At 37.0% G+C, this 13,088-nt stretch overlaps 1 protein-coding gene across 7 annotated transcripts in view; it reads right to left on the bottom strand.

The window, feature by feature from the left end:
* The window catches only part of ATP8B4 (ATPase phospholipid transporting 8B4 (putative)), a 246,461-nt gene that overhangs the window by 71,039 nt on the left and 162,334 nt on the right, over positions 1-13,088 (bottom strand). For all 7 annotated transcript variants that reach the window (XM_084898218.1, XM_084898216.1, XM_084898217.1 and 4 more), the window contains 2 exons: positions 8,279-8,444; positions 4,783-4,971 (listed from right to left, as the gene is read on the bottom strand). In XM_084898218.1, the coding sequence (XP_084754344.1) occupies positions 4,783-4,971; positions 8,279-8,444 (355 nt within the window). The remainder of the gene's footprint in view (positions 1-4,782; positions 4,972-8,278; positions 8,445-13,088) is intronic.

Below are 13,088 nucleotides of genomic sequence, written 5' to 3'. Positions count from 1 at the left end.
CCTGCTTCTAAAACTATATAATGATATTTATATGTTTAGCAATATAGTAGATCCTAAACCCTCTGGCATAAGTCTCTATAGAAATCAATTTTTATTTACATATCCCTAAATTAAATCAGGGGTCTTGCTCCAGAATGAAAGTACTACTGGTACACATTTGTGGTTCAACAAATGATAGGCAAAAGGGGGGAGAAGAAAAAGAGTGAGGAAGAGGAGGAGAAGGGAAAGAACAGAAGAGAAGGAAAAGGAAGGAGAACAAAGAAGAAAAACGAGTAAAAGGAGGAGGAGGAGGCGAAACATAGCAAATGTCTGAGCCTTCACTTCACATCAGGATGTTTTCCCCACAGACCAAGCCATGTGACAACCATGAGACTGGCATTGTTTTTGCCTTGTTATCAAACAGAGACTTTTGTACCCTTGTGCAGTCTCTCTTTCAAAGTCCTCCAGATTAAAAGCCACACAGAACCAAAATAAAGCCCTCAGGCCTCCATGCGTTCTGTGGTGGAACATTACCTTTCTTCATATGGGATCCATTAAGGCAAACATCTGATGTTTGTGGTTAGGCTGTGATTTCTCCACAGCCTGCAATGGTGACTGATGCTGGAGAAAAGCCAAAAGTTTCCCTGTGTAGCAATCTTAGGTTTTTGTCAACACCCTAAGAGCCAATTCTGGGCCAACCCAATATCAACAACACCTCCCCTGAAGCTGTAAATAGAAGATAGCTCCCACTGATACCACATTAGGTTGACACTTAAAGCAGCAGCATCTGAAGGAACTGTTTGACATTGAAATTGGATCTCAAAAGAACTGCTGGCCTAGAAAGAAACTCACTACAGACTGATTAATTTGCCTTTCAGCATAACCATTATTGCTTGTCTCATTTTCGATTCTTATAAGTATATTTCCAGTAGGACATGATCTCACTCATCTAGGGGAACAACATAGACTGATGAACAAGAACAGACCCAGAGATAAGGAGCCATGGGTCAGACTGTTGGACCTCAGAGGGAGGGTGGGGATAAAAGAGAGAGATCAACCAAAGGACTTGTGTACATACATATGAGCCTAACCAGTGGAAAAGGACAATAGGGAGGTGGGGTAATGTGGGGGGAGGGGTGGGGGATTGGAATGGGGGGTTGAAGACAAATATTTGATACCTTAATCAATAAAGAAATTTTAAAAAAAGAAAAAGAAAAAAGAAAAGAAAAAAAAGCAACAGCATCTGTTCTCATTGGCAACATCAATGATAACTGCCTATAACCTGTTGTTAAAAATATAAAAATAAACATTCTCAGATGACGTTTAGTTTTCACCTACTTAGAGCAATCTTCTAGGGCTAGTTTCCAGTAGAGACCAAAAACCCTACAATTACATAAACACATAGGTTTTCCACAGTAGAAAGTGATTTAATATGAGGATCAGGATATCCATAAGTTACAAAGTATTGGGTTATGTTTTATTTAACATACATTTATAGAAAACCTACTGTGTGCTAAACTCTATGCTTGGCTCTGGGCAGTTTAAGACTAAGGCATGCCCTGGCCGGTGTTGCTCAGTGGTTGCACAAAAAGGTTGCTGTTTTGAAACCGGATCAGAGCATATGCCTGGGTTACAGGCTCAATCCCCAGTAGGGGGAATGCAGGAGGCAGCCCAATGATGTTTTGATCTCATATTGATGTTTCTCTCTCTCCCTTTCCCTTTCTCTCTCTCTAAAAATCAATAAAAGTATTTTTTAAAGAATAGTATTTAAAAAAAGAAGACTAAGTCAAAATTAATGCATAGCACCTGCCTTCAGGTGGTACACACCCCAACAACTGGGAAAGTCGTGACTTTCGTGTGACTGGTATCACACTCATGTTATGAACAAGGAGCTCAGGTTAACAAAGGAGAATACAGTTATTTGGAAAGTAGGAAAAGAATCGAGAGAAGAGGTAGCATTTGAACTGGACATTACCAGGTGAGTAGGAGTTTTTTAAGAAAGAAGTAGAGAAAAGGAGAGTTCTTAGGCAAGGGAAACAGCACACACAAAGGTTGTGAAAGTACACAATGCATGCCAGGAATGGTGAAGTCTAATGAGTTGGAGCATAACATTTGGAGTAGTGGAAAAAAATCAGATTGCAGTCAGATTACAAATAATCTGGAATGACATCCTAAGGACTTTATCCTTTAAATTCTATGAAGCCATCAAGGTTTTTTAAGAGAGTGATGGCAAAATCAGCCCAATGTTTTAATAAGAATGCAAGCAAGCAGTGATGAGAGACTCAACTAAAGCCATGGTACTGGAAAGTAAGGGAAAAGGAAAGAAGGCTTTTACAATAAAAGGGGGTTTTGAGGCTAATTTTAAAAAGAAACACGGTGACTACTGAGGACTCTGTAAATAAGGCAAGAGATGCTGAGGCCTGAGTGGAGAGAGTAGCAAAGAAGGACATAGGTTTCAGAAATGCTCCTCACAGCTCTTGGGAACATAAGGAATAGTATTTGATAATCCATCAGTCCAGGAAAGTGGTCCCCAAACTATGGTCCCCTGACCAGCAGTACCAGTGTTGGTATAATGCAGGAGCTTGTTAGACATGTACTAATAAATGGTTAGGCCCCACCCCAAACGTACTGAGTTAGAAACTCTGGGCCTGAGGCCCAGCAATCTGTGTTTTCACAAGCTTTCCTGGTGGTTCTGATGGGAGGTAAAGTTAGAGAACCACTAACCTAGGGGCATAAAAGAGATGAGCTGTCAAAAGACAGTGAGTTAAAATAGAGGTTAAGAGAACAGACTTTGGAGAAAGATAGACCTGAGTTCAAATATTTGCTCTGCATCTTACCAGCTGTATGAGAAGTCATGTGACAGATGTGGGACAATCTTTGGTAAGTGACTTAAAATCTTTGACCTTTAATTTCCTCATCTCCTAAATGAGGTCACATATTATTACAGTAATTTAATAAAATAGTTCATTTTAAAGTGCTCCATTTACTCATAGGGATACAGTAAAAAGTGATTGTTAGCAATTTTAATAAGTGCTATAGAAAAAGCAACACCTGTGAAAGAAAGCTCTATATTAGACATATAACATTTGAGGTAACCATAGTATAACCCATTGGCAGAATCTAGGAGAAAACTGAGTATGTGTGTGGACCTCCGAAAGAGACTAAAGCTAAAGAACTGTACAGGAAGGACATGGAATATAGGCAATAGTTATCACTATGTGAGTGGTCAAGATTATCCAAGAGGAGCCCAGGAAGTAAGAAGAGAAGAGGACAATACTGGAGAATGGGATGGAGTGTAGTCAGCAAAGGAGTTAGAGAAAGAAAAGACAGAACAAGAGGAGACCCAGGAGTCAGTGAGGTCACAGAGGCCAAAAGAGGAATGTTAAGAGAAGAAGGTCAACAGGCTCAGTATTAGTAAGTTTAAAGAGATAGATGGGTAGGTAGGTAAGTAGGCAGATAGATACATAGATGATTAGATAAATGATAGGAGATAGATGATAGATAGATGATAGATAGATAGATAGATAGATAGATAGATAGATAGATAGATAGATAGATGATAAAGAAGATAACTGCATGGAGAAACGATGAGGTGATTGAAAACCTCAGAAAGCATTCTTCTTGAGTAGTGGAAACAGAAGCTCACCCTAATAGGCTAAAAAGAGAAATAAAGGTGAAGAGAAAAAACTGACCTTGAAAAATTAAACCATGATGGAAGGAAGAAAAATGGGGTGGCAAAATCAGTAGAAATCAGCATGAACAATAACTTTAAGGAAATAGGATAATTACAGAGTTGTGAGCTGAAGTAAGAAGCCAGGGATAAAGAAGAAATCAAAGACGTAAGAAAGGAGGGAAGGAAGCAGCAAGGGAGGGAGGGAGTTGAGGATGGGAGAGAGAGAGTTGAGGGAGGGAAGAAGTTGAGGAAGGAAGGGAGGGGACCAGATAGAACCTTCAGCTTTGAAAAGGAACAAGAGTAGGGGGGAAAATGAGTACAGTTACAACTTGGGGATGAAGGAGAAGGATAGGGAAACATATAAGTTGATGGTGCACATCTCAGAAGGCCTCTATATTTTTTTCTATTTTTTAGAGAAATAGAAGATGAATTTTGCTTCTAAGAGTGAAGGAGATCATGACAAATTTGAGGACTTGAGGGGAGGGCAAAGGCTTAGAACACCTGTTGGAAGGACTGGAAAGAGGAGCAAAGTGCAAATGAGAGGGACACTGAGGCAGCACTGAGGATTAGCACAGTTTAAAAATCATCCTTTGTTGTGGTATCAAATATAATTTTAGGTGATCATCTCCAGTAATCCAGAAAAGAGAGTCAATGAGTGATAACGAGCGGCTGATAATAGTGTTCACAAAAGGACAATGTCAACGATAACTAGCAGGTGCCAAGGAATTCAGGAATTCATCCTGAGCGTGTGTAGTGCTGAAATGAAGGGGCTTGGCAGTCAGAACTCCTAGATTTAAATCCCAGATATTCCACTTCAAGCTACGTGATCTAGGTCAAGTTACTCAATTAAAATGGTTGTCAAAATATGGTATGTACCTTCTAGGGTTTTGTGACAATTAAATCTGTTCATTCATGTAGAGTATTTAGAACAGTGCTAGACACATAATAAGTATTTGTTAAATGTTAGTTATGCTTATTACACAGTGTCCAGGTTAAGTTGAGGATGATATAAGTTCACAATGCTACAAAAATATCACAACTCAGAGCACATAATCAAGAGCAAATTATCCATGAGAAGCATCAATATAACCATAGCAAAGCTCAAAAATAATCTCAGCTACCAACCTCACCTATGACAGACATCCTTTTCCTGACATTGTTGAAATCCAAAAAGGCAAGCAATTGGTAAGTAACTAGTGTTCCCAATTCTTCTATTGTTATTGTCTCTGGGGTCCGAGACTTAAAAATAAAACCAAAATTTCTTGCGGCAGTCACTAGAGCCCCTTCATCAGGTGATTGAACTTGATAAATCAGCTGTCCTAAGAGGGGAGGAAAAAAAGTGGATTAAACAACAATCAAGAAAGGGTATTTTGAAAAGGGAAAATAAACAAATGTATGAATACCAAAAAGAATAGCTTAACATTCATAGAATGCCAATACCAACTTCAACTCATTCTTCAACACTCAGCTCAAATGACAGCTCTAGAAATCAGACATTTTCTCCTCACACACCAGCTAGAACAGGCGTTTATCCTGTGAGCTATGCATACTACTAGTGTAACTTGTGTCATCTTATCTTAAAAGATAGTTGTTGCTGAGTGTGCCTCTCCACTATGCTGCAAGTGTCTTAAGGAAGAGACCATACCTTTGTATTTTCAGTAACAAGAAATGTACCGTGAAAGTTTCATCAGCTAAAACAGTTAATATCTATTAACTCACATAATCCTCATGGCAAGCCTTGAATATCGGGGTTATGATTGGAGAGGTTATGGTTTTTGCACAATCCCACAGTCAAAGAATAATGGAGCAGATATTCCAAATTCCACTTCAGTCAGCCACTAGAGACCTTTCTATGAGAAGGTATATAAGAAATTCCCTAAAATTTAAGGAACCAAACCAGATGTTAATCCTTGGCCTCTGGTAATATGTATGTGTTGGGGTGAGGGTAAGAGAGAGAAATAATGAAGAAAATAAGACAATGCACTTTAGAAAAATAGTATTATAAAGTAAGCCTTCCTACATAAATTTGGTATGTGATATCTTCGTAGGTAAAAATCAATTAGAAAAAGTAGACAGAGCTAGATCCACATTTACTGATTTATAGTGGTGGCCAACATAAATTGTTAAGAAAACAAGCAGTATATTAATGTATATACTGTAATTCCTTTTCATTAAAAACAAATAAACCATCTACTATCTGTAACTGGAATAGGTGAAATGATTCACACCAAAAGTTACCATTGGTTACCCCTATATTGGAATTATTAAAAATAGCACATTACAAATATTTAATAGATTTTAAGACATAAAAGAGAGGCACAAAATTAAGCAGATGTGAAAAAGTATTAAAGGTTTTATAGAAATTAAAAATTAAGAAACTACAGGTTATATACAATCAGAGAAAGAGTTAGTGTGCTGAAAAAAATAAAGAAAACTCCAGAATACATCCCAGAGAGATAAAGGAATGGAAAAATGAGAGACGTGTTAAAAGACATAGAGAATATAGGTCCAGAGGCATGGATGCATGGAACAGACTATGCCGGGAACCAATTCCAACATGTCATAATTACAAGAGTTTCATCAAAACGTTGGTGAACTTGGGGGGCTCAACAAGGGCTGAGCCACAAATGTAGTTTACCTGTTGGAATGGCTAAAAAGCATCTCCCCCAAACCTGAATAAGATTGCTATCTGCCAGACAGCTCAGGACATCTTAGTCTACATGTTATTGCCTCCTGTTGGCCAAACACCTGAACAGCTGGAGGCTATTCCCCAATCTGACAATGCTTCTGTAAACCCTACCCTTTGAAACCCTACCCTTTGAAGTGTATTATCTCCACCTTGCCTTAGGACAAATTGTGTTAATATAATAAAAAGCACTGGGTCCTGAGTCAAGAGGTAGTCTTTAGCTCCTTTAGCTGAAGCTCCTCTGACCCCCAATGCCTTTCAAAACTATCTTTTGTCTTTGGACTCTTTATTGAATCTACACATCTGCTCCTTTCTCCATATTGCTGTACCCCTTCTTAATGATGGGACAAGAACCCCGACAAGACTGACAGATCTCTGAAGAGAGAGGTGGTGAGGAGATAGGAAGAAATTAACCAAAAAACTTATATGCATATATGCATAGCCCATGGACATAGACAATATTGTGGTGAAGGCTTGAGATGGGGTAGGGGTTGGGTGGGGAGAATAAAAGGAGTAGAAAAATGCATGACATCTATAATATTGTCAATCGCTAAGGACAAAATTATGGCTTGAATGTAGTCCCAATAAGAAAAATATACACAAATGTATGTGTGCAGAGATTAGAGATAGAGATAGAGATAGAGATAGATACACATATCTCTCACACACATATCTATATATATAAAAGGCTAAGCAATCATCCAACCATCCAACCGGAAGCTATGATGTGCAATGACCACCAGGGGGCAGATGCTCAACACAAGAACTGCTGAACTGCGGTGACTTGGCAGCTGTGGTCTCTGGTGATACACCCAGAACCAGAAAGGAGGTAGTTTGATTCCAGGGTGTATCACTCAAGAACTGCCCTCTCACAATCTGGGATCCCTCGGGGGATGTTGAAAAGCCGGCTTCAGCCTGATCCCCATTGGCCAGGCAGAGGGACCCCACCTGCCAGAGGGATCCCATTCATGCCACAGATGACCTTCGAGTTGTGGTGCCACCCCAGGTACAGCCAGCTAGGGAGAGACTGAGGGAGGTTGGCTCCAGGGTGTGTCCAGCCCGTCTCACCCAGTCCCACCCCACCAGCCACCTTCAAATTTATTTCCTCTCAATGTGCATGAATCTGTGCACCAGAGCACTAGTATACATATAAAGAATCTACAGTCTATATATACAGTATTTCACTTTTGAATTTAATTACTTGGGTGATACTTCTTAGTCAATAGTTGGTAGTAGAAAGAAAAATAACTTGCAAATAAAATAGTTTGGGCTTGATTGGAATAAGAAGCTGATTCATTAACACCATTATCTACCCATCTCATCACTTTAATATCAAAGTGGCCCCGCTGATTTTGTTCTATTCTAGGAACTCTGAGCTTCTAAACAACCATCTTACTAAGTGTGAAGACTTGTTCATACTGAGGACTATATAAGAGCATTATTTCATCAGTATAAATCTACCCCCATTACTGGAAAAATTCATTGTGACAATATACCTGATGTCATCTGTATCTATTAAATGGGTATGTGAATAATTGAGAGATAACTGGAAAATATTCAGGATATAAATAAATATAAAGAAAAGCTAGTGTAGTAGATAAGCCTCTAAGCAAAGTTGTATTTTTTTAAAATATATTTTATTGATTTTTTACAGAGAAGAAGAGAGAGGTATAGAGAGTTAGAAACATAGATGAGAGAGAATCATCTATCAGCTACCTCTTGCACACCCCCTGCTGGGGATGTTCTTGCAACCAAGGTACATGCCCTTGACCAGAATCGAACCTAGGACCTTTCAGTCTGCTCTATCCACTGAGCCAAACCAGTTTAGGCCAAAGATGTATTTTTAATTAGAAAATCCTTCCAATTCCAAACGTTTTAAATAAAAATATCAGTTCTGATTTAAAAACCAAGGCTCACCACTTAGACACACTTTCACTTACCTGCACTGTTTTCCTCTGACATCACAGTGTGGCAGAGAGCGAGTAGCCTCAGGAATTCATGCACTTTGGTATCGCCCAGTTTAATGGATTCCATCAGAGAGTGGTCAAAAAACTGAAATGTTTTATCTACTTGGGGGTTGACTGAGAAATCCACAGGCTTTTTTTTCTGTAGGAGAACAACAACAACAAAAAACTAGAAACCTGGTTCCAACAATCATATTTTAAAATTCAAAAACATTTCCTCTAAGCATTTTTAGTGCTTATATGATTTTTCAGCATCAAACATCTGGCACTAAAATGGCTTTCTGTTTCATTACCGTTAAATACCGTCTTCTCATTTCAGAGCCATGCAGCAGATAGTGAGCTTTCCAAAGGCCTATGAGGGAAAATATCCAATGGCTGTAAAAATCTTATTGCAACTCCAAAATACAAAGAAGCTTATTGCAACTCCAAAATACAAAGAAGCCCTGCAAACTGAAAGGTTTTTTCCCCCCAAATCTTACTTGATAGCAAAATCTGACCAGACTTGAACTCATTTTGATTGCAATATCTGACCTGGATTGATATGTGTCTAGTTTTAGATTTTTTTAGCCTGCTTAGTGTGAATTAATACCTTCTGATACAAAAATGCTGTGTTTGACTATAGAATACTTTCTCAGATCTCACTCAGTCCCAATCGGCAGTACCCCAGCAGCAAGCTAACCTACGTAGGGGTGTTGAACTCAATCAGAGAAGGGGCCAAAATCTAAAATCCAGCCTAAATCGCGGGCCGAATGGTTTACTGAACAGTCATAAACTGACAATGTCATAAACTGACAGCGGAGTGCAGTGATGACAGCGCGGTGCGGGCCACATTGCAAGGCCTGGCGGGCTGGATTTGGCCCGCGGGCCTTGTGTTTGCCACATGTGGATTAGAGCATCTGCCTCTGGTGGTCATAGCGACTGATTGACTGGTCTACTGTCTGCCCCCTGGAGGTCAGTGCATGGCATAGCGAGCGGTTGAGCAGCCTTAGAATGTCATTAGCATATTATGCTTTGATTGGTTGTTTGGTTGTTCTGCTGTTTGGTCTATTTGCATATTACCCTAAAATGTAGGATATATGAGAAGACCATATATAAGACACTCAATTAGTTGTGTTTATTCCAGAATCATAAAGACTTATTTAATCACTGATTATTTTTTCAATGTAATAAGTTTTGAACAAAATTTATTGGGGAGGCTTATTTCACTTAGCATAATGCTCTCCAGTTCCATCCATGCTGCTGCAAATAGTAGGAATTCCTTCTTTTTTTATAGTAGCATAGTATTCCATTGTGTAGATTTATCATAGTTTTCTAATCCACTCATCTGCTGATGGACATTTGAAAGAAAAATACCACATGTTCTCATTCATTTATGGATAATAAAGAACATTATAACTTGATGAACAAAAAGATAGATACAGAGGCAGTAAAGCACCAAACAGACTGTCAAATTACAGCAGGAAGGCTGGGGAGTTTTGGGGAGGGGGGAAAGAGATCAACCAAAGGACTTGTATGCATGCATGTAAGCACAACCAATGGACAAAAGACACTGGGGGCGTGGGATGAGGGCATGTGACAGGGGGTAGGGGAGGTTGGGGGAAGGTCTATGGGGGAGGGAAAGGAGTTATATACTACTATATGTAATACTTTAAACAATAAAAAAATTTTTAAATATTATTGGGAAGGAAAATGATTAACTCACTAATAAGAAGTAAAATACACACTAACCTTAGATATCCCTGAATATTCCCACATCTCCACCCCCCCCAAAAGAAATTGTGACTCAAAAGATAATAACCAAACTGTTATTCAAATATAAAGTCAACAGATGGTTTTGAACAGATACTCCTTAATCCTCTTGAAACTGGATTAACTGGAAAAAACATGGGAAAGAGACTAGTTGGTGGTGAGCACCAAATCTCTCTAACTGAAGGACTAAGTCTAAAAGAAATACAGAGATTAGCATAGCACAACAAAATATACAGGGCATTAATAAAGATAAAAAGCAGAACTTATTGATTAAAAGGAAAGAAAAATATATAAAATAATAAATTCAAAAGCTGTACTTGGAAGTAGATAGTAGAAAAATTATGTAATACTTTCCTAAATATTACAGGAAATGTATTTAGACACAAAGGATAACCTAAAATATTATAACAGAACTAAGAGAACACATACCCTAATGTAGGTGGCCCATCACTTATTTTAAAAAGTTGGAGAATCAATAGTGTGTGTATGCAATTGTGTGCCATTATATGTACAATGAGATTTTTGTGATTGGAATGCATGTAGGTTTGCCATCCCTGCTTGCTTAATTTTACTACTTAGCTGCCATTTCTTATCAATCTTATGGATATGTGCTATTTGTCTACTACTATGTGTCTATAATTCACTGTAAAGCCTTTTGAAGTGAGGCATAGTATAGGTCAAATGAACAAGCAAATAAAAAAAAAGAATAAATAAAATAACAAGTTTGAAAGTTTGGAATGCAAAGCAAAATCTAAGCCTATGCTGCACACAGAGACACACCTAAAATAAAGTCATTCAGGAACACTGAAAATAAAAAGTGGACAAATGCAAATGAAAAGAAACCATAAGTCATGATCTTAATAGCAAATAAGATTAAATTCAGGCCAAGAAGAATTAAATAAGTCAAAGAAGAGCACTTTTAATATTAAATTGTATAATTCATAATAAAAATATACCACTATAAACATTAATGCACTCCAAAATAGCAAAACAAAACAAAAAGTTCAGGTTATATAGGAGCAAGAGAAAGATTATCAGAATACTTTAATTAACCTATTTAATAAAAAGAGATAATATAGATAAAAGATAAATAATGAAACATAAAACCTAAATAATATAATTAATAAGGCAGTACTAAATGACATTTAGCTAATTTTATACTTTGAAAACAGAATATACATATACTTTCTTTTTAAGAACCCTGGAACATTGATCATAATAAGCCACAAAGAAAACTCCAAAAAATTCCAAAAATGCAAATATATTCTTTTATTAAAAGTATAATCAAGCCGGGACCGGTTTGGCTCAGTGGATAGAGCGTCGGCCTGGGGACTGAAAGGTCCCGGGTTCGATTCCGGTCAAGGGCATGTACTTTGGTTGCAGGCACATTCCGAGTAGGGGGTGTGCAAGAGGCAGCTGATCGATGATTCTCTCTCATCGATGTTTCTAACTCTCTATCCCTCTCTCTTCCTCTCTGTGAAAAATCAATAAAATATATTTAAAAAAAAAAAAAGTATAATCAAGTCAGAGGGGGAAAGCCCCTACCACTTGGACATTTTAAAACTCTTTCTTAAAAATTGATTGTTCAATATAAATATTCAAATAGACATGATAAAGATAATTTCACGAACTACATACCCAAATCCATGTGGTAAAACTAAAGCAGTGTTCAGGGGAAATTAACAACCATAAATATTTGTATTTTTAAAAAGGAAGAATAAAAGCAAAAGGTTAAACATTCGATTAAAAAATTGGGGGAAAACAACAAAAGAAAGTTAAGGAGTGATGAAAGAATGCATTAATAAAGATAAAAGCAGAACTTATTGATTAAAAGGCAATAAAAAATAAATAAATAATAAATTAAAAAGCTGTACTTTATTTGGGAGAAAAGGGCAACTTTCTAAAATAATCAAGAAGGGGAAAAATAAGAAATGAGAAAAAATATCGTGTTTCCCCAAAAATAAGACATCTTCCAAAAATAAGACCTAGTGCATGGAAAGATAAGACAACCCCTGAAAACAAGACCTAGCGCAATTTCAGGAGAAAAAAATAATATAAGACACTGTCTTATTTTTTGGGAAACAGGGTAGTCACAGAAAAAGAAGAAATTAATAGAATCGTAACAGATCTTTTTGTTCAAGTCTGCAAATAAATCTGGAAATCCTTTTGAATTGGGGAATATTGAAGGAAAATATAATTTCCCAAACCATTTCAGAAGAGTTAGAAATTCTATACAGATAAATACCATGGGAAAGAAAATATGATTATCAAAGTTTTACTACCTAAACACCACCAGGATTACATGATTTTACAGGAATTTTATGAAAATTTTAACACAGAACATTTCAATTATCCTATGGAATATTAAATAGTGAAAAAAAATCCTTTCTAAAGCAAATATAACATTGGTAGCAAAGCAAACATTACCCCCAGAATGGAAATTGAGGACTAACATGCCTTACAAATGCCAATGCATATATCTAAATAAAGCATTAGCAAACAGAATCTAGTAACTTTCCAGATTCTGAAAATAAAATTAACATAAGTGATATTTTTTCTCAGAAACAATGAATAGATGATAATCCGATATAAAAGTGGGTAAAATATTATGAACCAGAAGTTCACAGTAAAGAAAATACAATAAGCTATTAAAAGTATGAGAAGATGTTCAACCTCATTCATAATAAGAGAAATTAAAATTTGAAACATTTTGATATACTGTGTCTTACATAGTCTGTCAATGATCAAAAACTCTGATACAACATAGTATTGGTGTTTTTGTAGGAGAGTAAATTGGTATAAATTCTAAAAAGGGTAATCTGGCAATATTTATCAAGTTACAAATGCACATGCCTTTTGAACTGGTAATTCATTTCTAAAAAAGGAACTTGTTAGAATATAGGATCCATGTGAAACAGCATAGGTACACTCTGTCATTTTTGCTGCATTTTCTTTAATAACAAAATATTGAAAATACCCTGAATGTCCAAGTGTCTCCTTACATAAATTACAGAACAGCAATGTAACAAAATACTAT

Source organism: Pipistrellus hanaki (genome assembly GCF_964339955.1).
Source record: "Pipistrellus hanaki genome assembly, chromosome: 1".
Classification (NCBI taxonomy): domain Eukaryota; kingdom Metazoa; phylum Chordata; class Mammalia; order Chiroptera; family Vespertilionidae; genus Pipistrellus; species Pipistrellus hanaki.
Note: the sequence above shows the minus strand (reverse complement) of the source record. Positions and strands in the feature narration are given on the sequence as shown.